Genomic DNA, 27330 nt, shown 5'->3' with positions numbered 1-27330 from the left:
AATTAGTTAACTATAGTGGCCATCACATCACACATTTAATCGCTGACTCCTTTAAAACTGTTGAGGCTCCCCAGTTTTGTTAATACTGCTGTGCCTCCACAAGACTAATCTAGCTCTTTCTCTATAACCATACATCAAAAATTCCAGATCTCAGGATGTCCACTGCAAGATGCTTTTCCTTCTTTGACATCTTATATCACACTTTGTTTCAAACTTTAGAGACTGAATTATCCAGTGTCTTTGCTTGTATTTCATGTATCCTTGTGAAGGGTATTTATGAGATTTCCTGTTTTTACCTGACAAAAAAAAGAAATGTTTTGTTGTACAGTTGCATATATCCACATCACTAAATAAGTACTCATTTTTTCCATATTTTTTATTATAACTTAAGTGTTACAGTACATAACAGAAATTACAGCAGTTTTACAAACCGTGTAGTTAAAACTGTTCAGAAAGCTAACAAAGTTTATACAAAAATGTTTTACACTTTACTGTATAAATGTAACTTTGAAAGTTTTTTTTTTCCTTGAAGAGGAAGCAACTCTGCTTCTAAAGGGAAATGCACTGTAAGTTTTTCTCATGTTTCTTTTATTGTGTTTCCTCTAGGTGCACTAAACTTATATTCACCAATGATCTACCTCTAGAGCATGGCTGAAGTGAAAGAACAAGTTGTTTGACCAACTTTAACTCTTAGATCACATAAAGATTGTTCTATTTATGTAAAATGCACTGCATTTGTGTTCTAGGTGAGCAGACTTCATTTTTATCAAGTCACATAAAAAATGTGCAAGGCATGCTGCACAGAGATGTTTTCAAAGAAGACAACTTCTCAAAAAAAAAAAAAAAAAGATACTGTATAGCATTACAATACTGCTAGGAATTTACTGCATGGCTACCATTCTCTGAAATCATGTATCTGTATATAATTAAAGAAATTATATTGACACAACATATGACATAACTGCATTATCAAAATAACACTTCATTCAACTCCCTTTTGACATCTTTTTAGATTAATTTGTTTTGTTTCTGGTAATGAACTACTCAAGGTGCAGTACCTTACACAAACTTTTAAAGAAGTCTTAGCAAATTACGTAACACTACTGGAAAGAATTATTACAATACAGAGTGTTCAGAAAACAGATGCATTTAAAATGTTTATGTAGAATTCCAACCAAAAGTTATTATCACTCTAATGGAGTGCTATAGCACAGTTCATGTAAGTTAAATATTGCATGTCTTGTCCTGTGGCCTTCTCAATACAGTGTAGCTTGCTTTACATGATACAGTTTTTTTATAAAGACATACATCTTTGCTGGTACCTTTGAATGAAACCATGCTAAAATGAAAAACGACAAGATGTATAAATGGTGTTCATGCAGTTTCAAGCTAGCACAATGACTAAGAAAGGAATGACACATAGCAAAGCAATTTGTTTTCTGTAACTGGCCCCACCACAGGAGAAAAGATGAATGCAGCAAAAATGGCAAGGAGAGAAGGAAGCTTCCAGCAAAAGGCAGGCATTAGTAGTCATCAGCTAGAAGAGATGGAAAGTGAGAAAAAGAAAACAGATGTCAGAAATGAAATGCTGAGACAGGAGATGAATATGAAATGCTGACAATTACTACTGGTGTGTGTAGTACTATGGAAAAACACATGAATGCAATTACTGAACACGCATCTTTTAGCTCTTACTTTCTATAGTGAGAATGCAGGTGCTGGCAGCTGTGCCTCTGCTATTGACCGCTTTGCACATGTACTCTCCTTCGTCTTCTGGAAAGGTCTCTGGTAAGAAAAGGCAGTATGTTTCTCCCCTTTCAATGTACTGGTAGTCCTCACAGTCTTGCAGCATTTCTCCTTCAAACCACCATGTCACTTCAGGTTTTGGCTCTCCAGAGATTTTAACAGTAAATCGTACAGGTTCACTATCCACTACAGACATATTTCTCAGTGGTTTCTTGAACCAGGGCGCACCAGAACGTGTATGTTCTTCTTCATATTCACAACTGGAACCGTTAACGATGCTTTCTTCTTCTTCTTCATCATCATCATCCTTTTTCTAAACACAAAAAAAAGCAAAAAAAAAAAAAAATGACTTTGCATGTGTAATTTACTCAATGTCAAAACACCAGCATAGGACATGTCTACACAAAGTACTAATATTCAGACTTGTGAACCATGTAGTTCAGATCTCTAGGTGTTCACAGGCTGCAAAATATTTGAGTTTTCTTTCATTCTCATCCCATATACCCCACTTTAATACTGTGTTTATATAAAAATTATCTCCTGTATTATGTAAACTTGTAACATTAGTTCAGAAATGCTGGTTTAGAAGAGTTTACTATGTACAGATTTATGTTGTATATAGTCCTGATTATACCCACTCAGTATGTTACTGTTTGTATTTTACTTTTCATTAGTGAGGTATGTGTTTAAATGTCCTATTTGGATATACCTTCTCAACAAACTAAAAAAAGGCAAAAACTGTAGCTGCTTCACATTTTCTGCTGGTCCATCTGAGTGCTGTACATATACATGTTGCCAAAGCCATGCAAATTAATCCCTAATAGTGTAGTGTTGTAACTAGGACAGAAAATCCTACTACTCGGCTAAAACTACAGCAATCTGACTAGCTGTTTTATTACAGTCCCTTTACCTTCTCTTGCAAATGTACTGGATTACAAAGCATATGCAGATAATCCAAGTTCTTGATATTTTGGTACATTCCATTTTCTCTAATTTAAAAATTCAACAAGCCTGCTAAAATGTGTAGTATATTTTTTGTAAGCGAAAGGCAGTGAACTGTTTAGCTTCCATAAACAATATGATGTACAGTAAAATTTAATAAAACAGATTCATAGCTAGACAAACAAAAATTATTGACTATAGAAGTAAAGATGAAAGCGGGGACTTCCAAGATTGCAGCACAGCTTAATTCTAGCTCTCCCAGTGTGAAATCAGAAACTTAGCAGAGAAAGCCAGTGGATTTACTTTTCTGGGTAAATTTCAGTAACTGGCTAGTACGTGCACTGCCCAGATGCCAGGAAAAAATACAGAGGACCAGAAAGAAAATCTGCTACAAAAGGTGAGGAAACAACATTGACCGGGAAAAGTACTTCAGGTGTTCAGCAAAAAGCAGTGCAAGCTTCAGGCATGACTTCCAGTAACCTAGAAGAAAGTATAAGACAATTAACTACACACAGACCTGATTAAAATAAATGAAACCCTGATGAGAGTATATCGAGTCAAACAACAAAGGGCTGGAAAAAATGGAAGAAGTTTTAAACAGATATTCACATTAGATGAAATGAAAAAAAAAATCAAGAGTTCAAAAATTCAGAAAAGGCTGGCTGAATATGAGACGGCTTAAGAGATATTTCAAAAAATAATATAGAGGATAGAGCACATAGGGAAAACTGAGATTATCTGCTGTACCAGAGAAGCTGGAAGGAACAAACTATTTTATGAAAGCATAAATAAGCAACTGGGCTGCTATTCCACTATAAGCATTGATGTGAAGTTGCTCAATCTCGCTGTTTGTTCTTTACATGCGGGTTCGGAGCCAATCCATCAGCTCTGAGTCAGCCGCTTTCCAAGCTCAAGATATTTGAGTAGCTCGAGGCACAGTCCCTATCCCATGATGCTCTCCTACCAACCCCAGATCTAGTTTGCTGCTGCAACAGATCGCACAATCTTCGGAGTAAGCTCGGGCCAGTAACCTTTTTTTCTTCTTAGTCTAAATAAGTAATTATATTTTCTTCTATCAGGGATCTGATATTTGTGAGACTTTTCATATTTCTTGTAATTGTTCAGTGAGTTAACTGTATATTATTTTTTTTGTCTTTTGAATTTGGAGCGGTTGCTCCTATGCCTTTAGCCTTTCTTTAGTTGCGTTTTACTTGACAGGGTTCTGTCAAATTTAATTCCCTATCCCCTCATTGTTCATAGGTACTTAGATTTGTTGTATCTGAATGTTTGTGTCAAGAAATAATTCTTGTAGTCAATTGCAGTTCAGGGATCTGAACTTTCTAGAAGTTCTTAGTGTTTTTTTGACTTTGACTATTCAGGGATCTGATATTTGTGTGTGTTCTTTGATATCATGTCTGGGAAACAAAAGTCAGGATTTAAGAGGTGTGACTGTGTACAGAAGATATCCATCACCGATAACCACGTTTCTCGTGTGTACTGCTTCGGCCCACTACATTTGCAAGAGGATTGCTCTGCCATTCCTTCAGTGGCAGGGTTTTATTAGAAAGGTGAAGGAAACTGGTGGATAGAGGGCTGTTGAAGCCAGACTTTCAAGAAGCATTAGACAAGACTGACCAGACCTCCAAGTCCTCGAAGGGGTCGAAGTCTTCTAAGGTGTCATCGAAGCACAAGTCTTCTGCTCCGAGCACCTCTGGGAAGACTCGGTTGCTGGCTCCGCAGCCTTCGGAGCCGTGCACCAAAATCTAACCTCGGAGCCAAATCATAGTGTTGGAGCCAGTGTCGGAAGTTTTAAAGTCCCCGATCCTTAAGTCGGTGACATCTTTGGCTCTTTCGACCCGTTCTTCTGGTGCCCTTTCCGACATCAATGTGGACTGTGTGGTGCAGAGTCTTTTGGTGAACCCGGCCCTGGCCAAATTGCTTTCAGCTTCGATCCAACTGACTTTGAAGCCTATGACCCCCCCACCACGATTTCTGCTCCTCCTTCGAGGCCAGTTGAGCCTTCAGAGCTGGAAAGAGAGGATCTGATAGTGGTGGAACCTTCAGAACCTCTGGCTGTTCCAGTGCCCTCGGCCCCGTCGACCTTGACTTCTTCGGTTCCGATCAAAGAGTCTCGGAGCAGACACTCTTTCACTGGTTCCGGGGGAGAGAGTTGAACCGACACTTTGGTTCTGACTCTCCCTCTCGGGGCTTCAACGCACATGAGGTCGGTTCCCTCCTCTGGTTTGGAGCCCATGGTCTCGGCCCCCGTGAGGTTGCCATCTTCCTCAGAACTGGTGGACTCCTTGGGTTGGGAAACCGGTACCTTCGATGTCATAAGGAGGGTCATGTCTGCAAAGACCCTTACCTCTTCATATCTTTTCTCTTCCTCCCCTAAAGGGCCGCGTTCTGTCCCTACACTGCAGGTCCCTACCAAGCATCGAGACCCAGAGGCTCAGGTAACCCCATTGGGTGACCCCTGCTTGACTGAGACTTCACCAGATGCCCCCACTGATGAAGTTCCTAGAAAAAGACTGTGCAAGATGAGGCATTTGGATTCCCCTCAGGAATCCTTAACATTAAACACCGACATAGAGGAATCAGAAGAGCCCCCACGATCCACCTCTGAGGATGTCTCATTTGCAGACATCCTGGAAATGTTAAGGCAGAGGGGTGACTGACAGTCCCTTACCCCTACCGAGGATGAGTCGGTGCTCCTGAAGGCCTTTGGGTCTCAACCTTCCACCTCCTGGGTTACTCCGCCCTTTGACGAATTAATGGACTTTGGTCACTTGAAGGGCATGGGAGTCTCCTGATTCCATGGAACCGGTCCCTTGGAGGCCCAACAAATTTATCACCTCCCCTCAAGACAGGTATTTTCTTATGAAGGGAGTCCCCATTGATGCCATGGCGGTGGTGGTGGCCACCAAGAAAGAGATGTTAGAAACCTCTTCTGTTCATCCCCCTAATTAAGACTCTAGGACGATGGACAGATACGGGAAACGTATCATTAGTTATGCGACATTTGCAATGAGATCGCTTAACTATTTAACCCACTTTACCCATCTTCAACGAGATCTCCTCAAAGAGCTTGGAGATGCTCTATACGGCAAAACAGATGATGCTGTTTCTGAGAAATTGACGGCACAGCTTAACACCCTTAATTCTATTGTGAACTTGCCCATGCGGCTCATTTCTTATGCAGCTGATGGATCGAGCCGGGCAGCAGGTTCAGCGATAGCTCTGCAGAGACAATCCTGGATGTGCTTATGCTCATTTGTGGAAGCCTTCAAGTCTTCCTTTGTTAATACCCCATTCGATGGCTCTTCCTTGTTTGGGACACACCTCCCAAAAAGCTAGCAAGTATGACTGGTGCACAGCATAACCAAACTGGTAAATAAATCAAAAAAGAAAAAGCCAGCACTCAGAGGAAATTGAAGTTTTATTCCTTTCCCTTCAGACTGGTTTTGGTAACAAACCTTCTTCAGTGATAAAACATACATAATGCGGGGACAGTTTTTATACACAATGTGCATCCCCGATTGTGACATCACTTCCCCCATTAATCCATTCCAGTCTCCAAACACATACAAATGTCAACCAGAATAAACATTTTAAATATAATATCAGATGTAATCAAACTTCCATTCATATCATACATTTATTTGTGAAATTACCAATTAGGGTCCTTAATAAAAAGAAAAAAAGACCCTCATAACTTGTCCTTTAGTCCAGGATGAAATAGGCACCCAACTTAATAATCCACTTTCTTTCCTTTTGAGTTAGTATAATGTGCCAACCTTGCTTCATAGATCTATTACCTTTTACTTGGTCAATAATGACAAATCTAAACGAAGCAGTTCTGTGTAACTGACAATGTCTATACAATGCATTGGTCATTTTTTTAAGACATAAATCACTCAAATGTTCTGAAATACGACTTCTTAGTTGCCTAGAAGTCTGCCCTACATAAAAGGCAGAACATTGGCAATTAGCCAAATAGACAACCCAGTCAGAGCTACAATTCCCAAAAAATGAAATATCACAAATTTGACCAGTGTTTTTACTGCTAAAAGATGAAGTTTTAAACATATGTTTACACAGACTGCAATGTCCACAAGAATGTGACCCAACAAGCCTATCCCCCCAATATGGTTAGTTGATGTTGGTTCACATAATCGAAAAAACTTTTCTTATAATGCGCAAAATAGGAAGTGAGTGTTCTTCCCCTTCTGAAAGAAAATTGGCATCTGTTAGACAAACATTGATCCAGATCTGTATTGGCCCGAAGAATATTCCAATGTTTATTGACTACATCCTGCAATAAATGTACATTACTGCCAAATGTAGTAACCAACCTCATGGTTCCTGCTTTACAATTCAATAAGCTAGATCTCTCACAATTGGCCACCCAATCACTGGCCTTTTGTACTGTTGATTTCTTATATCCCCTATTAATAAATCTACCCTCAAGATCATGCCTAGCATTATGAAATTCCATGTCTGCAAAACATATTCTTCTAATTCTCATAAACTGTGATTTAGGAATATTGTTGATGGTATGTGTGGGGTGTAAACTGTTTGCATATAATACATTATTGTATTGTGGGTATTTCCTGTATACTGACAATTTAAGCGTACCATCCCCCTGTCTCGAAATATTGACATCCAGGAAATTAATCTAGTTACTGTGATAATTAACAGTAAACTCAATCCCCCACCAATTACAGTTAAGATATTCCAAAAATTCTAACACGTAGTCCACACCAAACCAACCAACAATCATCTAAGAAACGTCTCCATATATCCATCTCTGAGAGGTAAATGTTATGCATGACATCATATATAATCTGATCTTCCACATACCCCATAAAGAGGTCAGCATAAATTAGGGCAGACTAAGCCCCCATAGCTGTTCCTTGCTGTTGCCAATAACATTCCCCCTTGAAATAGAAGATGTTCTTAGTCAGTACATGTTCTGCAAGACATGAGGAGAGTGTTAAATTCCGGTGCATATAAATTAGCTTTATTTAACCAGTATTCTAGGACAAGTAATTCCACCCAATGAGGAATACTGGTATATAAGGATTCAACATCAAGTGTACACATGAGCCAATTAGGTTCCAATTGTGAGTTCTGAATTATTTGTAAAAACTCTGTGGTATCCTCAATTCTTGCCCTGACCCCTGATAATAATGGCTTCAGATAGTATGCCAAAAAGGCAGAAACGGGTTCAGTTAAAGATCCCTGTCCTGAAACAATTGGTCTTCCTGGGGGTCTATTCAAATTTTTATGAATTTTGGGCAAGAGATACAGGTACTGTCGGGTTGGATCCTGAACCATGAGTTGTTCTTTTGTCTTCACATCAATGATTCCTTCTTCCACTGCTTGATTCAAAAATGAGTCAATCTCAACTTTAAATTTAGGTGTGGGGTCTGTTGACATCCTAATATAGTTCTGAGGGTTGGAAAATTGTTCATTTCCCTCATTCCAGTAATAACTGGCATCCATTATGACCACAGCCCCACCTTTATCTCTTGGAAGAATGATTATATCAGAATTGGAATATAGGTTTTTCATAGCCGGTTGTTCCCCTTTCAAAAGATTAAGTCTAAAGCTCCTACCAGAACTAAAATTAAAATGTAAATCCCTTAGGACGGCTTCCTGAAAAAAACCCACATATTTATTAATTGGTGGCATAAATGTGGATTTGTGAAAATGAAATTCAGATGCTCTTTCAGAATTATTAGATGTTCCAAAAAACAATTTTAGATTCAAAATTCTACAGAAGGCAAAAAGATCTGAAACAAAAATATGGTCATCTACCACAAAACTGGGAACAAACCCTAAACCTTTAAGTAAACTTTTTTCATCTATTGATAAAACATGAGGAAATATGTACATTATCAAACTGGGTCCCTACTTCACCATTGACTGTAATAGTTTTTCCAAGGCTGCCACCTTTGTGCTTGCGTCCATCCCTACGGGTTTGTCTCCTAAAGGGCCCACCTGAATTTGTTCTTTTTTCGAGTCAGGAGAGTCACTAATATAAATTCCCTCTGTGTCCGTCATAGATGATTCTTCCCCTGAGGTACTGAGACCCTGTGTTGCTTTCTTTAGTATAGATCTTGGTCTTTCCTTTCTAATGTTGGATCTACCCTTGTTATCAATAAATCTAACACCCCTCTGGGATTCAAAGGGCTTGCCTCTCTCATGATCCTCCACATCTCTATGAAATTTATGTAGCTTCTTTTCTTTCAACCCATTCTCAAAATTGAGAAGATCTTTGGATAGTTTTTCCAGGCCTTGCACAAAAGAAGGCATACCTTCATATTTTCACATGTCTCTGTCACATCTTTAATATTTTGTTCAACTGTCCTTTGATAAAAGGACATTAATATATCAACAAAAGCCATAGTGGCTTTTTGTTGTGCCTTCTGCCAATCTTCCATCAATAGGTCATCTGGCTTACCAACCAAGAGCTGAATTTTGACCCTTAAACCACGTGGAGTAATACTTTTACTCTTATATGCCTTGAATAATTTCAAATGCCATATATTGGTTCTTAAGCTTTTCATCTCTTTATTTAGTTGGTAAAACAGCAAATTGTAGCCGTCATGGAAATCTATTTTTCTCATTAGGGACCCCATCCATATTGGTCCCAATGCCAAAAACTTTTTATGTCATCCTGATCTGCACACAAACCCTGCAGAATTCTTTGGAGATCCATGACAGTAAGCCCTAAAGCTGCACAATATATTCAGATGACCCTATAAATGGTATCCAAAGATAGATAATGTTTATTTGATGCAAAGCCTGGAAAAATACACCAAAATTACTTATTCAAAAACTCAAAAATATTTCTATGAGAAAGGCAAGTTCCTACAGGTGGGTCAGAAGATTTTGATTAACAGGCTGAAAATTTTTATTTAACTCTATAGTAAATGTAGAGTGACAATTTTTAAGAACAGATTGTGTGTTCTTATTTCTGACTCATAGGATGATCAGGGACTGATGGTGACACACCGTGGTGTTTTTTTTTTTGGTGGGTGATTTATATATTGCCATTTTTTGCTTTATTAATGGATGTAGACAATATTTGAACATAATTTAATTTGAGAACGAACTTTGGCCGATTGATATTTATGACTATTTGTGTGCTAGGTAGCATAAGCGCCATTTTCTGGTGTAAATTTTGGTGAAAATCTTGAAGATTTTGTTAATTTTAAAGGTATTATTTTGAACATTGAACAAAGGGGGCCATTTAATGTTGTTTATTATATAATATTTATGATCATTGAGGTTTGCTCCTTGACAGCATGGTAATTCATTTATAAGAGTTCTATTGGAATATATACACATTGTTATTAGGGACATATTCATGTACAAGTTTTGTTCATGGGTTTGGGCAATATTTTTTTCTTTATAAACATCATAAACTAAGGGGGGTTTACAATTGCATTTATTGTGGAATACATATAAATATTAATATAAGTAATGTTAATACAGTGATTTTGGTTGCTGTATTTAGACCATAGTTTGAAATATATTTTTTATATTTTGACAATATATTTTTGTAATTGTACAAATATAAGGTGAAGAATGCTTTAACCATATCTATAACAACTGGTGGCATAACACATTTGTATTCTGTGTGTTTAGTTGTTTATTTTTCATATGATTTCACCCCTGTTTTTGAAATATTTGGGTCCTCTCTAGTTATTAATGTGTATAAAGATATTGTTTTATGCAATTTTGGTTGGAAGGGTAGCAAGTCAGGTGGTCATATGTTTTCTGGCAGTGGTCAGGTCATGTTCTTCTAGTTTTGGATCTGAAATATAACTTACTAGGGGACCTATAGGAACTTGCCTTTCTCATAGAAATATTTTTGAATAAGTAATTTTGGTGCATTTTTCCAGGCTTTGCATCAAATAAACATTATCTGTCTTTGGATACCATTTATAGGGTCATCTGAATATATTGGGCAGGTTTAGGGCTTATTGTCATGGATCTCCAAATAATTCTGCAGGGTTTGTGTGCAGATCAGGATGACATAAAAGTTTTTGGCATTTGGACCAATATGGATGGGGTCCCTAATGAGAAAATAGGAGGTTTCCATGACTGCTGCAACATGCTGTTTTACCAACTAAATAAAGAGATGAAAATCTTAAGAACCAATATATGGCATTTGAAATTATTCAAGGCATATAAGAGTAAAGGTATTACTCCATGTGGTTTAAGGGTCAAAATTCAGCCCTTGATTGGTAAGTCAGATGACCTATTGATGGAGGATTGGCAGAAGGCACAACAAAAAGCCACTATGGCTTTTGTTGATATATTAATGTCCTTTTATCAAAGGACAGTTGAACAAAATATTAAAGATGTGACAGATGTGAAAATATGAAAAAATATGAAGGTATGCCTTATTTTGTGCAAGGCCTGTAAAATCTATCCAAAGATCTTCTCAACTTTGAGAATGGGTTGAAAGAAAAGAAGCTACATACATTTCATAGAGATGTGGAGGATTATGAGAGAGGCAAGCCCTTTGAGTCCCAGAGGGGGGTTAGATTTATTGATAACAAGGGTAGATCCAACATTAGAAAGGAAAGACCAAGATCTATACTAAAGAAAGCAACACAGGGTCTCAGTACCTCAGGGGAAGGATCATCTATGACTGACACAGAGGGAATTTATATTAGTCACTCTCCTGACTCGAAAAAGGAAAAATTCAGGTGGGCCCTTTAGGAGACAAACCCGTAGGGGTGGACGCAATCACAAAGGTGACAGCCTTGGAAAATCTATTACAGTCAATGGTGAAGTAGGGACCCCATTTGATAATGTACATAATATTTCCTCATGTTTTATCAATAGATGAAAAAAGTTTACTTAAAGGTTTAGGGTTTGCTCCCAGTTTTTTGGTAGATGAACATATTTTTGTTTCAGATCTTTTTGCCTTCTGTAGAATTTTTAATCTAAAATTGCTTTTTGGAACATCTGATAATTCTGAAAGAGCATCTGAATTTCATTTTCACAAATCCACATTTATGCCACCAATGAATATGTGGGTATTTTTCAGGAAGCCGTCCTAAGGGATTTACATTTTAACTTTATTTCTGGTAGGAGCTTTAGACATAATATTTTGAAAGGGGAACAACAGGCTTTGAAAAACCTATATTCCAATTCTGATATAATCATTCTTCCAGCAGATAAAGGTGGGGCTGTGGTCATAATGGATGCCAGTTATTACTGGAATGAGGGAAATTAACAATTGTCCAACCCTCAGAACTATATTAGGATGTCAACAGACCCCACACCTAAATTTAAGGTTGAGATTGATTCATTTTTGAATCAAGCAGTGGAAGAAGGAATCACTGATGTGAAGACAAAAGAACAACTCATGGTTCAGGATCCAACCCGACAGTACCTGTATCTCTTGCCCAAAATTCATAAAAATTTGAATAGACCCCCAGGAAGACCAATTGTTTCAGGACAGGGGTCTTTAACTGAACCCATTTCTGCCTTTTTGACATACTATCTGAAGCCATTATTATCAGGGGTCAGGGCAAGAATTAGGGATACCACAGAGTTTTTACAAATTATTCAGGACTCACAACTGGAACCTAATTGGCTCATGTGTACACTTGATGTTAAATCCTTATATACCAGTATTCCTCATTGGGCGGGATTACTTGTCCTAGAATACTGGTTAAATAAAGCTAATTTATATGTACTGGGATTTAACACTCTCCTCACATGTCTTGCAGAACATGTACTGACTAAGAACGTCTTCTATTTCAAGGGGGAATGTTATTGGCAACAGAGCTGTGGGGGCTTCATTTGCCCCAATTTATGCTGACCTCTTTATGAGGTATGTGGAAGATCAGATTATAAATGATGTCATGCATAACATTTACCTCTCATAGATGGATATATGGAGACGTTTCTTAGATGATTGTTGGTTGGTTTGGTGTGGGGGTGTGGACTATTTGTTAGAATTTTTGGAATATCTTAATTGTAATTGGTGGGAGATTGAGTTTACTGTTAATTATCACAGTAGAGAGATTAATTTCCTGGATGTCAATATTTCGAGAGGGGGATGGTATGCTTAAGACGTCAGCATACAGGAAATACCCACAATACAATAATTTATTATATGCAACCAGTTTACACCCCACACATACCATCAACAATATTCCTAAATCACAGTTTATGAGAATTAGAAGAATATGTTCTGCAGACATGGAATTTCATAATGCTAGGCATGATCTTGAGGGTAGATTTATTAATAGGGGATATAAGAAATCAACAGTACAAAAGGCCACTGATTGGGCGGCCAATTGTGAGAGATCTAGCTTATTGAATTATAAAGCTAAAACCAAAAAGGATGGATCAGGAACCATGAGGTTTGTTACTACATTTGTCAGTAATATACATTTATTGCAGGATGTAGTCAATAAATAGTGGAATATTCTTCGGGCCAATACAGATCTGGATCAATGTTTGTCTATCAGATGCCAGTTTTCTTTCAGAAGGGGAAGAACACTCACTTCTATTTTGCGCATTACAAGAAAACTTTTTTGGATTATGTGAACCAACATCAGCTAATCATATTGTGGGGATAGGCTTGTTGGGCCACATCCTTGTGGACATTGCAGTCTGTGTAAACATATGTTTAAAACTTCATCTTTTAGCAGTAAAAACTGGTCAAATGTTTGTTATTTTTTGGGAATTGTAGCTCTGACTGGGTTGTCTATTTGGCTAATTGCCAATGTTCTGCCTTTTATGTAGGGCAGACGTCTAGGCAACTAAGAAGTCGTATTTCAGAACATTTGAGTGATTTACATCTTTAAAAAATTACCAATGCATTGTATAGACATTGTCAGTTACACAGAACTGCTTCATTTAGATTTGTCATTATTGACCAAGTAAAAGGTAATAGATCTATGAAGCAAGGCTGGCACATTATACTAACTCAAAAGGAAAGAAAATGGATTATTAAGTTGGGTGCCCTATTTCATCCTGGACTATATGACAAGTTATGAGGGTCTTTTTTCTTTTTATTAAGGACCCTAATTGGTAATTTCACAAGTATATGATATGAATGGAAGTTTGATTACAACATCTGATATATTTAAAATGTTTATTCTGGTTGACATTTGTATGTGTTTGGAGGCTGGAATGGATTAATGGGGGAAGTGATGTCACAATCGGGGATGCACATTGTGTATAAAAACTGTCCCTGCATTATGTATGTTTTATCACTGAAAAAGATTTGTTACCGAAACCGGTCTGAAGGGAAAGGAATAAAACTTCAATTGCCTCTGAGTGTTGGCTTTTTCTTCCTTGTTTGGGCCTAAAGTCAAGGAGACACTCACTAGGTGTGAGCAGGAAGGAAAGACTCTATCTGCCGTAGGAGTCCGTTTTTTCACCTCCACTAGACCATACCCCAAAGGGCAGAAAGGTGGTTCCGAAAATCCCAAGGAGCTTTCCAGAACACACGTAGTGAACCCCCCCTCCAGGGGTAGAGGAGGGGGGTATAATGGTAGATGCCGCCCAGGCAGCAGAGGGGGTCCGCAGAACCAAGGTGCAGTTCTTTGGCAAGCCCTATCAGCGCTCCTGAGAGGAGGCCCGACCTTCCTGCTCAGGAGGAAGTTGGGGGTCGCTTAGCTTTATACCCAGATACCTGGCTAGGAATTACATCAGATTCTTGGGTAAAAAAGCATAGTTACCAGAGGTTACATCAGTCCCTTTTCAGAATCCCCTTCCATTTGTACAAGAATCCCAGATGTTCCACTCAGTCTGTGGAATCTAGCAGCCATAGAAATTCAAAGGCTGCTAGAAAAAAAAGAGTCATCCAGCCAGTCCCGGCAGACCAGATAAGATCCTGAACTTACTCCAGGTTCTTTTTAGTTCCAAAGAAAACAGGGGACTGGAGGCCCATCTTAGACCTCAGCAAACTAAACACCTTTGTCAAAAAGGAAAAGTTCTGGATGGTTACGCTTCAATCAATACTTCTGTTTCTTGAAACGGGTGATTGGATGTGCTCTATAGATCTCAAGGATGAGTACTACCACATCAAAATGGGCAGGCCATCCAGAGATCACTTGCGTTTCCGGCTGGGGGCCAGTCACTACCAATTCTGAGCTCTGCCCTTTGGTCTCACCACAGTCCCCAGAGTGTTCACCAAATGTATGGCAGTGGTCACGGCTCACCTGAAACGTTTAGGATTCCGGGTGTTTCCATATCTGGACTGGCTCCTCACCGCCACCACCAGGCATCAACTGATTTGCGCCAGAGATTACACTGTCAACCTGTGTTCCAAGTTGGGCATAACCTTAAATTTTGAAAAATCTGCTTTATTGCCGTTGCAGCATATTTCCTTTATAGGAGCAGATCTAGACACCACCACCTCCCTGGTCAGATTGCCTCAAGAAAGAGTAATATCTTTCCGAAGTCAAGTGTCCCATTTATTAACGGAAAGGAGAGTTCCGGCATTCCAGGTTCTGAAGCTGTTAGGCACCATGGCAGCGACACTCATAGCGGTTCCTCTGGGATGAATGCACATGAGGATACTCCAATGGTTACTATTCACACAGTGGTCTTATCAACAGCTTCCAATGTCACACAAGATTCTTCTAACAAATCCTTGCAAAAAGGACCTTTTTGGTGGTTGAACAGCCACCAAGTTACTGTAGGTCGCCCATTTGTACTTCCCCCTTCCACAGCCACAGTGACCACTGTTTAATTTGGGGTGCCACAAGGGTGACTTGTTTTCGGGGCTAGTCCTGGGCTTACTTCTGATAGGTACAGCAGCCAATGACATTGTTGTACAAAGTTTCCGAGAGCAGTTCAACATACGCTGCTGTTTTCTCGGGGTTTGGTGAGGCACTGAATTTTGACAAACCATCACTTAATAAAAAGCAATTTGTCTTGGACTATTTCCTGTTACTGGTTTTAATGTAATTGCAGAGCTGATTTTCATTTTGAAAGACACAGATTTATGGTCAGACCTTACCAGGGAGGATGAGACATTGTGGGGGCTGCAGCATTCTGCCATACTTGTGAGCATGAGGTCCAGTATGTTGGAGCCTGTAGTGGACATATTTACTATTTGGTCAAGCATGTTTCCATTTACAAAGTCCAGGAATATTTGTGGCTGTAGATTTGAGACCATGCAGGACTTCCAGTCTATAGAGGGGTAATTAGTCTCCCCTGAGTAGGGTGTTTGATTGGATGGCAAGTGTTGCCAGTAGGACCAACTGTGCATTGCGAGCCTCTTGTTAAAAACATATAGTGAGACGCTGTTTATCATGCAGGGGAAGTGCATTCCGGAAGTTTGGAAGGTGCTGCATTACAAATCTTTGCCTCCACAGTGTTTTATTTGTTAATGAAGATTTCTGTTCTTGGCTCTAGAAGTTTCTTTAAATATCTTTATTAAACATGCTTTTTTTTTTTTTTTAAATTAAAATAGGTACATAAACAGTAAATGGCAAATAAAATAAATGAAACACTGATGGAGTATATCAACTCAAACAACAAAGGGCTGGAAAAAATGGAAGAAGTTTTAAACATATATTCACATTAGGTGAAATGAAAAAAAATCAGTTCAAAAATTCAGAAAAGGCTGGCTGAATATGAGACTGCTCAACAAGAGATTTCAAAAAATAATATAATTAGTGGACAGAGCACATAGGGAAAACTGAGATTTTCTGCTGTACCACAGAAGCTGGAAGGAACAAACTATTTTATGAAAGCATAAATAAGCAACTGGGCTGCTATTCCACTATAAGCATTGTTCTCTTCGAACCAGTAATACTTCTATGAAGATATGTCTCTCTCCTTCTCTCTCCACTGATCTTTCACACCTGATATGAAGCTGGATAATAGTATAGTTTAGATTAGAAGATAGGATAACTTTCCTTTCATCTTATCCTCATAGGAATTGAGGGAAATATAATTTGCATTTAGCAAAAACATTGTGAACTTTTTTTTTTTTGGTTGGAATGGGTTACGTTCACTGATTTGCAAAGCAAATTATAGCTTTTCAAGTGCTGTATTTATTAGTGTCCTTAAAATATAATTTTTAGGACAAGCCAAAATTTCTTATACTAGACCTCTCCTCTGGAAGCATTCTTCATATTGGTTTCTGCATTGGGCATTCCTAGGTAACGCTTTATCTTTAAACTTTTAATGTACAGAAAAAATTTGGCTGCTACGGTGGTTTAAATTATTCTAACAAAAGCTTTCTCCTCACTTCAAAGTTTATTGCTTTCAATTCTATCTACAAATGTGATTACTTAAAACGCATAAATTAAATACCACTGTAGAGATGCCTAAGATACTAATAACAGTAAACAGTTAATGTCCATTTCTGTCTTTTTAGTGCTAGTTTTTTGTTCTTTAGTTGGTATGTTTATTCTGTCTACCAATTCTATGTTATTGTGTAAATCTAAGAGTGTCTGCTGAATGGGTGTTGCTTTTGGCATCTTATGAAGAGAGTCAAAGAATGACTGCCTTTTTAAGCATTATTAATGAAATCTTAACTGCTGTCTTTTTTGGAAATATGGCAAGCTTTATTTCTATTCTCATGTTGCAGTATTCATAACTGCAGGACATGTGGCCAGTATACCCAAGTCTTAGGAGCAAGGGTACATGTGACATTTTATGTTAGAGCCATAAACCGATGTTGGCTATAAAAGTGATGTCTGCACATACCCACTTCAGCACTTTTCTGCCACAGTGATCTTCAGACCTCTGATCACCAGCTTCGGGAAGCAGTTCGCTCATTTGACTCGGCCGTCCGCTTCAGATAAGTACCGTTTCGGTTTTTTGGTATCTCTCCTTTAGCTTTTCAGATGTGCATTTCAACTAGAAAGGGGGAGTGTACTTGTGGACGACAAATTTCACACAAGGACATGCATGATAAGTGCTTATTCTGTTTAGGGAAGGCCCACGACCATATATCTTGCGACAGTTGTAAATCATTTGTGCCTAAAACACTTCGTAGCTGTTTGGGTGAACTAAAACTTTATCTTGAGAACCAAAGATTCCAATGTCTAGCATTAGGTATGGAGGGCGGGGTAGGAACTTCTGATGAGCTGCCTCTGACGAAGCCCAAAGAAGTTAGGCTCAATGCCCATGCTTTACCTCAGGAGTCCAGTGAGACTCTCGAAGTAGATGTTAGCCCAGGGTCCCATCGGATGTCTGTTTCTCAGCTAGAACCGGGAACTGTGATGGAAGCCAGTTTGGTGGAAATGCTGAGTACATCCACTGAGGTAGAGCAGCCATCGGCTCCAGATGGCAAGGGGAAATCACTGCTCATGGCATCGGAGGGGCCTACTCTACCATCCTCCCAGATGTTGGCTTTTAAGTCAGCCCATCCTTCTACTCCTCTGAAGAGGAAACAGAAATTAAAACATACAGAACCACAGCCTGCAAATGGAAGGGAAGTTTTCTCCCAAAATCTTTTCAGGGCATTCCGGGCCCTCCAGTCACAGATACCTCAATCTGTTCCTTCTCCAGTGCAGCCCTTAGAAGAGTCAGAGGAAGAATACTTCTCCTCTGAAGAGTCCCTTACTGCTCTCAAATTGAATCCTCCAAGGACTTCATTACCCCTTAGGAAGAGGACTCAGTCCTGAATCTCCAGGGGAAGAATTTTCTTTTACAGATACCATCTCTCTCATGAGAGAACACTTCAAATAGCAGGCCTCAGATGTTTCAGAAACAAAAAAAGAGGTAATTTTAATTGCTACTAATGGAACAACCCTCCATCTGCAGTCCCTCTTGCTTCCGGGCTTTCAAGATGCCTTTTTGGCTGCTTCACAGGCCTCTGACTGTAAGCCCCCAGCTTCCAAACATCCAGACAGGTTCTATAAATCCCCTCAGGAAACACAGTACTTGTTTAAGAACGCCCCCCCCCTGCTGACCCTGCAGTCATAGTAGTCTCAGCTGACCAATTCTCTAGACAGCTGTCTTCAAACCTGTCTGTTCCCTACTGACAAGGACAGCAAGTTTATGTATAGGCTAGGAAAGACGGTCTATACTACTTCCGCACTGACCAACACAGCCCTAAATTATCAAACCCACATGGCCAGGTTTGTTTTAGACCCCCTGTCTAAGGCTTAGCTCTCATACCTGATGTACCAGACTTGCCTGCAAAGACCCAACTTTCTTCCCTTCTCTCCACTGCCTCACAGGTGACAAGGCACTTTATTAAGTGCAGTTATGCAGTGGAGACCTCTTCAATATCTGCCGCTTCAGGCTCTGTCCTGAGGAGATGCTCCAGGGTGAGGCCCCAACCCCTTCCTATGGATGTACAAATCAAGATGGATGCACCACTAGATAATAAGGCCCTTTTCGGTGCAACTTCTGCATAGCTCAAGTCCCTACAAGAAAAGGGAAAGGAGTTGCAAAATTTAAAACATTTAATGGTTTCACCTATCCATAGGTACCATAGGAACTACCCTCAAAGGACAGCCTTTGTTAGGAGACAATCATCTCATTCTGCCCCACCACAGGCTAAAGGGATGGAGGCAACCTAGGAAACATTCCACTCCTAGACCTCCTTCCTCCACTAATACCTTAGGAGGCAGCCTGACCAGGACAGAACTCCTCCACTGAGACTCAAACCCATTACCTCCCTCCACCCCCCCCCCCATCCCTGCACCTCACCCTCTCCCTACCCTCATGGAGGAAGATCACTTCAGAGGCCTGGGTCCTCTCCATTATTCAAAAAGGTTATTTTATGACTTGGTGGACACTACCCCCCTTTCAGGGGATACCTCAACCTCCTCCAAGCCAGATTCATATTTTTCCCTCTATTCTGAATAAACTACAGGCTCAGGGCACCATATAAAGGGTACCACCACAGCAGACAGACAATATTTTACTCAAGGATGTTTTTGGTCCCAAGAAAAGATGGTCCTTGGAGACCAATTCTGGATTTGTCTGTAGTCAACATTTTTCTCAAGGTTCCCACCTTCAAAATGCTCACCCTGCATCTGCTCTTACCACTTATTCCCCACTAGGCCTTTATGGTATCCCTGGATTTGAAAGACACCTACCTTCACATTCCCATTCAACATTGCTACAGGAAATTCCTACATTTTTCAGTAGGTTCCTTGCATTTTCAATTTTCTGCATTACCTTTTGGCCTTTCCACAGCTCCCAGGGTCTTGACAAAGTGGAACATTTCCAGTGTGAATGTCAGGACTACCCTCAGTCAAAAAAGAGACTCAGGGAATTCCTAGATCTTCCACAGCACAGACCTCTGGCCATTCCTCCTTTCCTGGATGTTGTGGATGATGTTTTTATGGAATCCAGTTTGACTCCTGACCCCCACCCTCCTGCTCCCAGGAAACCAGACAGGTACTGTAGAGTCCCTGACTATCACAAATATCTATTCAAAAATCCTTCTGCTGACCCCGAGGTTCTCTCTCAAGGACCTAAAGGAATTAAAGCAACTTCTGCTAAGAATCCCACCCCCTCAGATAGGGATTCCTGAGCATGAGAGATATGGTGTAAAACATAATACACCTCTGCTACTTTTCCTATTACAGCACTAAATTGTCAATTCCATATTCTGAAATATCAGCAACATACCATGGAACTCCTCAAACAAAAAATATCTTCCTTTCCTGCTTGTGCAGAAGATAGAGTTTCAAGAGTTAATGCATTCTGCAAGTCAAGTAACTAAGCACACCTTGCAATGTGGTTTTGATGCCCTAGAAACATCTTGCAGGGCAGCAGTCACTGGTTCTGTCCTTAGAAGGCATGCTTGGCTAAAGGAACAGCCCTTGCTAGACCATGTCAAATCCAAATTATTGGACGCGCCACTGCGTGCACGCAACGTATTTGGCACCAAGGAAGAGGAGGTCTTAAAAAACATGGAAGAAAAAGCTAAATCTATGCAGACAGACTTCATGTAGGTCCAGCCACCGAGGTTCAGTAGGCATTGCCCCTCCAAGCACTGGTCCTTTTCTGCCCCCTCCAGGTCAGCTCAGCCCAGACCCCAGGGAAGCAGGGCCCGCCAGACAGCAGCCCCAGGGAATGCAGAGATCTAAGCAATGGAGTTCCTCCTCTTCAAAACCAGGGAGTGCTAAGTCACCCCCTCATGGTAAGAACTCACAATGACTTCACGCTTCCACCCTCTCCCTCTGGCCACCTGCTCTTGCCCCTAGGAGGAAAACTCTCCTTCCACGCAAGCACCTGGACCACCATTACCAACGACCGCTGGGTCCTCAACGTAGTGTCCCAGGGATACAAATTTTATTTCTACACGCTACCAACCCCAAAAGGGTTCCCAAATCTTCCCCCAAACCAGTGGGCAGAGGCCAGAAAGCAAGTCCTTTCCCTGCTCTCAATGAGGGCAATACAGCATGTTCCTGCAGAACAGGTAGGCCAAGGTTTCTACTCCAGACTCTTCCTGGTACCCAGAAAAGAGGGCACCTGGCACCCCATCCTTGATCTATCCATCCTAAACACTCTTGTTGATACCAAAATTCAAAATGCTCACCCTCCAGCAACTTCTACCTATGCTCTCCAAGGATGCTTGGTTAGTCACCCTAGACCTAAAAGAGGCCTACCTACACATCCTAATCAGGGAATCTTTGAGGAAATATCTCCGTTTCAAGGTGGGATCACTGCACTTTCAGTGCTCTGTGCTTCCCTTTGGCTTATCCACTGCTCCCAGAGTTTTCACAAAATGCCTGGCTCCTGCCATTCGTTTTTGCAGATAAAGAAATATTCAAATTTACCCATACTTAGACGACTGGCTGATACAGGCAGTCAGGAAAAGCTGCTAAAGCACCTGACCTTTGTGAAGGACATACTGACCTCCCTGGGGTATACTATCAATGAAAAGGAATCCAAACTAATACCCACAAAAAAATTCTATTCCTGGGAGCAAGCCTGGACATGGCATCCCAGATGGCATTCCTTACACCAGAAATACAAACCTACCTGACAACCTACTTCTCTCAACTAGCCACCAGACCCCAGTTATCTGCAAGGAAAATCCTGCAAGCTCTGGGGTTCATGGCTTCTTGCATTCTACTCATTCCATATGCCAGATTGCATATGAGGAAACTACAATGGTACCTAAAAAGCCTTTGGTGTCAACACTCCCAAGACCAGGAAACTCTTATACCAATGATAGCTTGCTTAAGGAAAGATTTTCTTTGGTGGGCAGTGGCATGCAGCCACAACAAGGGACTTACCCTTTTCACAACCCCATGCTGCCCAGACCCTCACCACAGATGCATCAGACTATGCCTGGGGTGCACACCTGGACGGCAGGTGCATTCAGGGCCAATGGAGCCCAAACCAAATACATTTGCACATCAACCAAATAGAGATGTTAGCTGTTCAGCAAGCTCTGACAGCCTTCAGATCCCTACTCTCCCCGGGGCTTCTACTGATCAAAACAGACAATACCACTGTGATGTGGTATATCAACAAGCAGCGAGGGACTCACTTGTACCCTCTGTGCAGGCTCGCCATGACGCTTTGGCACACAGCCTCAGCCATGCAACTACACCTGTTTGGCACAATTCCTGCCAGGCTCTCTAAACTCTCTGGCAGACAACTTAAGCAGATATCTTCTGGACCCATATGAGTGGCAGCTAGACCAAAGAACCTTCACCCTTGTAACCCAGAAATGGGGCACCCCGAAGGTCGACCTCTTTGCATCCCACTCCAACCACCAGCTCAGCAAATTCTGCATTAGGGAACCTTATAGCAAGGCCTGGAAAGTGGATACTGTATCCTTCCAGTGGGTCAACATCTCAATGTTCTTCGTGTTTCACTGTTGCAGTCATCACACTTGGGTTATCTGCCTGCTGGTAGCCCGAATACCAGAGTCTTAGTATTTCTGCATTGGATGCTGTCACTTCTTCCATGACATCAGGTCATCAGGGGTATAAAAACAGGCAGCTGACACCATTACATCAGTCTTTCTTGCCGAAGAGGAGCCAGAAGAGAAGCAGTTCGCAAGTGCAAGTCGGCCACTACCTGAAATTTTCGTTTTTCGAGTTGATAATCCTGAATTCTTCTAAAGCTTAAGTACCCTGTTGGGGATCCTTTTTTCTTGCTCTAACCGGTGTCAGAAAAAGTTAACAATTGTCTTGCCTGTGGAAAGCAAATACCTCACAGAGATTTTCATTCTTACTGCGTCACCTGTTTAGGCCTAAACCATGACGTCTCTCGCTGTCGGTTTTGTGCCTTGTTTAATACCCAAACCATTAGTTGTCGGGCTATTTTTGTTGCTAAATTCTTTCGCTCTCGAGCTCTGTATTCCGAAATGGCTTTGGTAAGCCATCTGACTACCGATCTTCCAAAAAAAACATAAGGATAAAGACAGAGACAGACCGCATAGGTCCAAAACTGCCGACGGCACTTCTGTTAAGCTAGTCACCAGTTCGCCAGTACTCAGTGAGATGCCTTTGCAGCCCCTGATGCCCGCTGCTATGGATTCGCAGGCCTCTGCTGAGACCCATTTGGAGTCCAGTATGCAGCAAGATGCTTCTTCGACTATGGAACCAGAGGATGTCTCTACCTTGGATGGGTCCGGAGCCGCTGTGCAGGCACCAGCGTCTGAGGGTGTTTTCCAACCTACCCAATGTTCGAATCAAACAGACAACTTTTTTTAGCCAAAACTACCTAGTTTCTTAGGCCCAGAGTATGCACTACGTCTAGAAAACCAATGACCAAAGTGCATGCTCAGGCCCCCATGCCATAAAAACAAATGCTTAGAATGGCTGAAGATCTTATAATGCTAATTAGGGGAAACCAGCCTTCCCCTGCTAAGAGACAAATAATTCAGTTGCCTTCAGAGTCTACAGACCAGGAGTCTGATGACTCGGATATGCTGTTATCAGCCTATGAGGGTTCAGATGCAGAGGAATCCATTTCCTCTGCCTCCCCTCCAGAGGATTTCTCTTTTTGTGAAACCTTGCATACTTTAAGACGGCATTTCCATTGGGAATGCCAAGACTATCCTCAGTCCAAAAATAGACTTTTTAGAGCTACCTCAGCACAGGCCTTTAGTTATTCCTCTTGTCCTGGATATTGTGGTGTATGCATTCCCCCTTCTACCACTCATTACAAAGGCACTGCTCAAAATATGGGAGGAAAAACTGAGGACAGTCCTGATTGCCCCAGACTGGCCACCCCAGCACTGGTACCCTCTACTGCGAAGCCTGTCACCACTGCCACCTCCCTCAGATCCCAATGCTCCTGACCCAGAGGAATGGAGAATTCATGCATCCCCAGTTGTAGACCCTCACAAGCTGCCAATCTAAGCAAACAAGTTCTGGATGTTATACATGAGGCCAGACGCCCTAGCACTAGACAGTCTTATGCTGACAAGTGGAAAAGGTTTTGCACCTGGATCCAGGCTAAGTGAGCCAGAACTGCACAGCCCTCCCTACCTCTCATCCTGGATTACCTGGCTGACCTACTACACATGGGTCTATCCTTCTCTTCCATTAAAATTCATGCCTCTGTTGTCTCTGTTCATTTCAGCACAGAGCTACTTCTTTTCTACCACCCAGTTCCTAAGAGGGGCTAACAACTTGAGGCCACCCAGAAGAGCACCTACCCCAGCTTTGGGACCTTAACTTTGTTTTGGAAAAACTCACCCTGCCCCCCCCCCCCTTGAACCAGCAGCAGAGTCAGCAGAGTTAAAGTTCCTCTCTTGGAAGACAGCCTTGCTTCTGGCCATCAATTCAGCTAGAAGAGTATCCAAGTTACAAGCAATAATGGCTGTAGAGCCCTTCATCATTTTCAACACTGACAGGGTCTCCCTCCGGACTAACCCATCCTTCATGCCAAAAGTGGTGTCCAGTGTGGCTCTCAACCAATCCATTCATTTGCCCACCTTTTTCCCTAACCCACAAAGCAAGGGGGAAAGGATTCTGCACACTCTAGATGTGCACAGACAGCTCAGATTCTACTTAGACATGACTAAATCATTTAGGAAGACTGATCAATTGTTAATCAGCTTTGCAACAGGAGCGGAGGCAAGGCCATATCCAAACAAACCATTTCCAAATGGATAGCACACTGCATCCATTTCTGCTACAAGCAGCACAGGAAACCTTCCCCCAAGGGGGTCAGGACACACAATACCAGAGCAACCTCCATCTCTGCAGCTTTCCTCAGAGGGGTCCCCACCAGGGAAATCCTGGAGGCTGCAACATGGACATCTGTTCATACCTTCATCAAACATTACCACCTGCCTATCATCTCCAAATCCAGGGCAGGCTTTGCCATAGCAGTCTTGCAGCGCATCCTAGCCAGCCCCCAGTCTTCTTGACTGCCTCCACCCTTTTCTTCAGCTTTGGGAATCAACCCAAATGTGACGACTGCAACAGTGAAACACGAACATAGTACAGTTGTGTACACTTACCATAAATGTAGATGTTCGAGTGCATTCACTGTCACAGTCCTGGTTTTCCTCCCTCCATCCCCCTTCTCTTTCTCTCTCTCAATCTCTTTCTCCTTACTAGGATGTTTTGGTACTTACTTTCTACTGGTGGTGTTCTTCCACCATAACCTAGCTCCCTCTTGGGGGTTCCTGACAGGGCAAGAAAAACTGATGTAATGGCGTCAGCTGCCTTAATTTATAACACTGACGACCTGACATCAGTCCTGGAGCGATGGCAACTGATGCAGAAATACTAAGCCTCTGGTATTTGGGCAGACTGAGGGCTACCCTGGCAGGGATAACCCAAATGTGATGACTGCAATAGTGAATACACTCGACCATCTACATTTATGGTAAGTGTACACAACTGTACTTTCCTTAGATGTCCACAAGCAACTTAGGTATTACATGGACAAAACCAAACCCATTAGAATGTCTGGCCAGCTGTTTGTCTCCTTTCACTCAAGGGCCTTAGGGAAGGCAGTCTCAAAATAGACTATCTTCATGGATTTCAAAGGCTATCTCTGCACATTACTCCCTTCATGGGAAAGTTCTATCTGGAAATGTGAGATATCATTCTACCAGGGCAGCTGCTTCATCATCAGTCTTCTTCAGTGGGGGGTAGACTACACTTCTATCCTAGAAGTGGCTACCTGGTCATTAGTCCATACATTTACCAGGTATTGTAAACTAGATTTGGTTTCTAGAGCCAGAACTGGGTTTGTCAGATGTATCTTACGTGGTCTCAGACTAGGGACCTCATCCTTCCTCCCAGGCTCATATCTAAAAACTTTGGTACTCTCTCTACAGTTATGAATACTGCAGCATGAGAATAGCACGACATAGAATAGTTGTGTAACAACTTACCATAACCATAGATGTCCTTCTCTTCCATGTCAGAGTATTCAGTCCCACTCTCCTACCCCCTCTTTACCTTTTTATTTACCTGACATCTATCTTTCTCCCTCAGCAGCAGACACATGCCTCCATAAGGCACCCTCTGGCCTGGCCTCACATGTGGGTCTGAAAAGCTTTTCCCTTTACACTTCCTTGCTTACCAGGGGCACTAATGTATGCGGCAGTCCACTCTGAAGTCGGTATGTGCAGATGTTACTTTTACAGCGAACACTGGTTTATGGCTCTGACATCAAACGTCACACGTACCCCTGCTCCTAAGACTTTGGTATACTGGCGGGCTGTCCAGTGGTGCAGGCAGCAACCTTCTTACAGTTATGAATACTGCAACATGGAAGAGAAGGACATCTAAGGTTATGGTAAGTTCTTGCACAACTATTCTTGTGTAACATTCTGATGTGTGGTAGGTCCCTGATGCCTGACAAGCAGCTCATTGAGAGAAGAAATTACCAAAGCCATAGGTCTACATCAGTTATGGCTTGGGAGTTCCATGTTTACTTGCTTCTATTTGATCTCAGCACTACTGCCATCTAGTGGCCATACAGTGAAAACATGAACAGCATGTAGTGGGTGTATACTCTTAGGAAAGCACACCAGAGGAAGTCAGGCTTCAGTAAATTGAACCCACTGATAATGAAGAGAGACAAGGCAAATCATCCATCAGCTGTTATGCTGAGTAAGTTGCACAACTGCACTTTCTATTCAGACTGTGGCTGGATAGGAAGGCCTACCACAGGGTGGTGATCTGCTCCCTGGTAATTAGATGCCATGTATGTTTAAGACATATTGCCCTGGACAAAGGCCATGGTAATGTTTGGGCCATGAAAACTAGTGGAAGGAATAATACCTAGGTGGATTGGACACTCTAAATTGGCCCTAGGCGCGAGTGTGTGCCTTCTGTGAAAGGTTGGGTGCCAAGCTGGCAACTCGACACTGTAAAACGCCAGTGCTAATCATGAGCGGACAGGGTGCTCTGCTGTGGCAACCCCTAAGTGGGAAAAGCCGAAAGAAGAAGATAACATAGAAAAACTAGTATTGTAGGCTCAGATGACCCACTGGATTTAATATAAGAATGTACAAAATTATTCACTAGTTCATATGTACAACCTAAACAAGTATATTTAGTAAAGTTTAAATCAGGGTTTCACGGGACTGCTGAAATCAAAATTGAAGATTACATTTCTTTTATCTATTTATCAACTGGGTGAGCCCACTGTGCAAACTTACCCTTTTCAGAGATAACATGGGAGCACTGCCCTGTTAAGTGATTTACTTAGCGCCACAAAATAGGCAAATGGAGAAGG

General features: G+C 41.3%; 1 protein-coding gene across 7 annotated transcripts in view; it reads right to left on the bottom strand.

Annotated features, from left to right (window-relative positions):
• Positions 1 to 358: 358 nt before the first annotated feature.
• NEXN (nexilin F-actin binding protein) overlaps positions 359 to 27330 on the bottom strand; it is a 955560-nt gene continuing 928588 nt past the window's right edge. For 6 of the 7 annotated variants that reach the window (XM_044085866.1, XM_044085863.1, XM_044085865.1 and 3 more), the window contains 2 exons: positions 1696 to 2059; positions 359 to 1537 (listed from right to left, as the gene is read on the bottom strand). In XM_044085866.1, coding sequence (XP_043941801.1) covers positions 1524 to 1537; positions 1696 to 2059 — 378 coding nt within the window. In that variant the 3' untranslated portion in view covers positions 359 to 1523. Of the gene's footprint in view, positions 1538 to 1684; positions 2060 to 27330 lie in introns of those variants that run through there. The other variant, XM_044085869.1, reaches the window with a different exon arrangement.

The sequence above is a fragment of the Protopterus annectens genome, chromosome 10.part0, assembly GCF_019279795.1.
Source record: "Protopterus annectens isolate FY-2018-M chromosome 10.part0, PAN1.0, whole genome shotgun sequence".
Lineage (NCBI taxonomy): Eukaryota > Metazoa > Chordata > Ceratodontiformes > Protopteridae > Protopterus > Protopterus annectens.
Note: the sequence above shows the minus strand (reverse complement) of the source record. Positions and strands in the feature narration are given on the sequence as shown.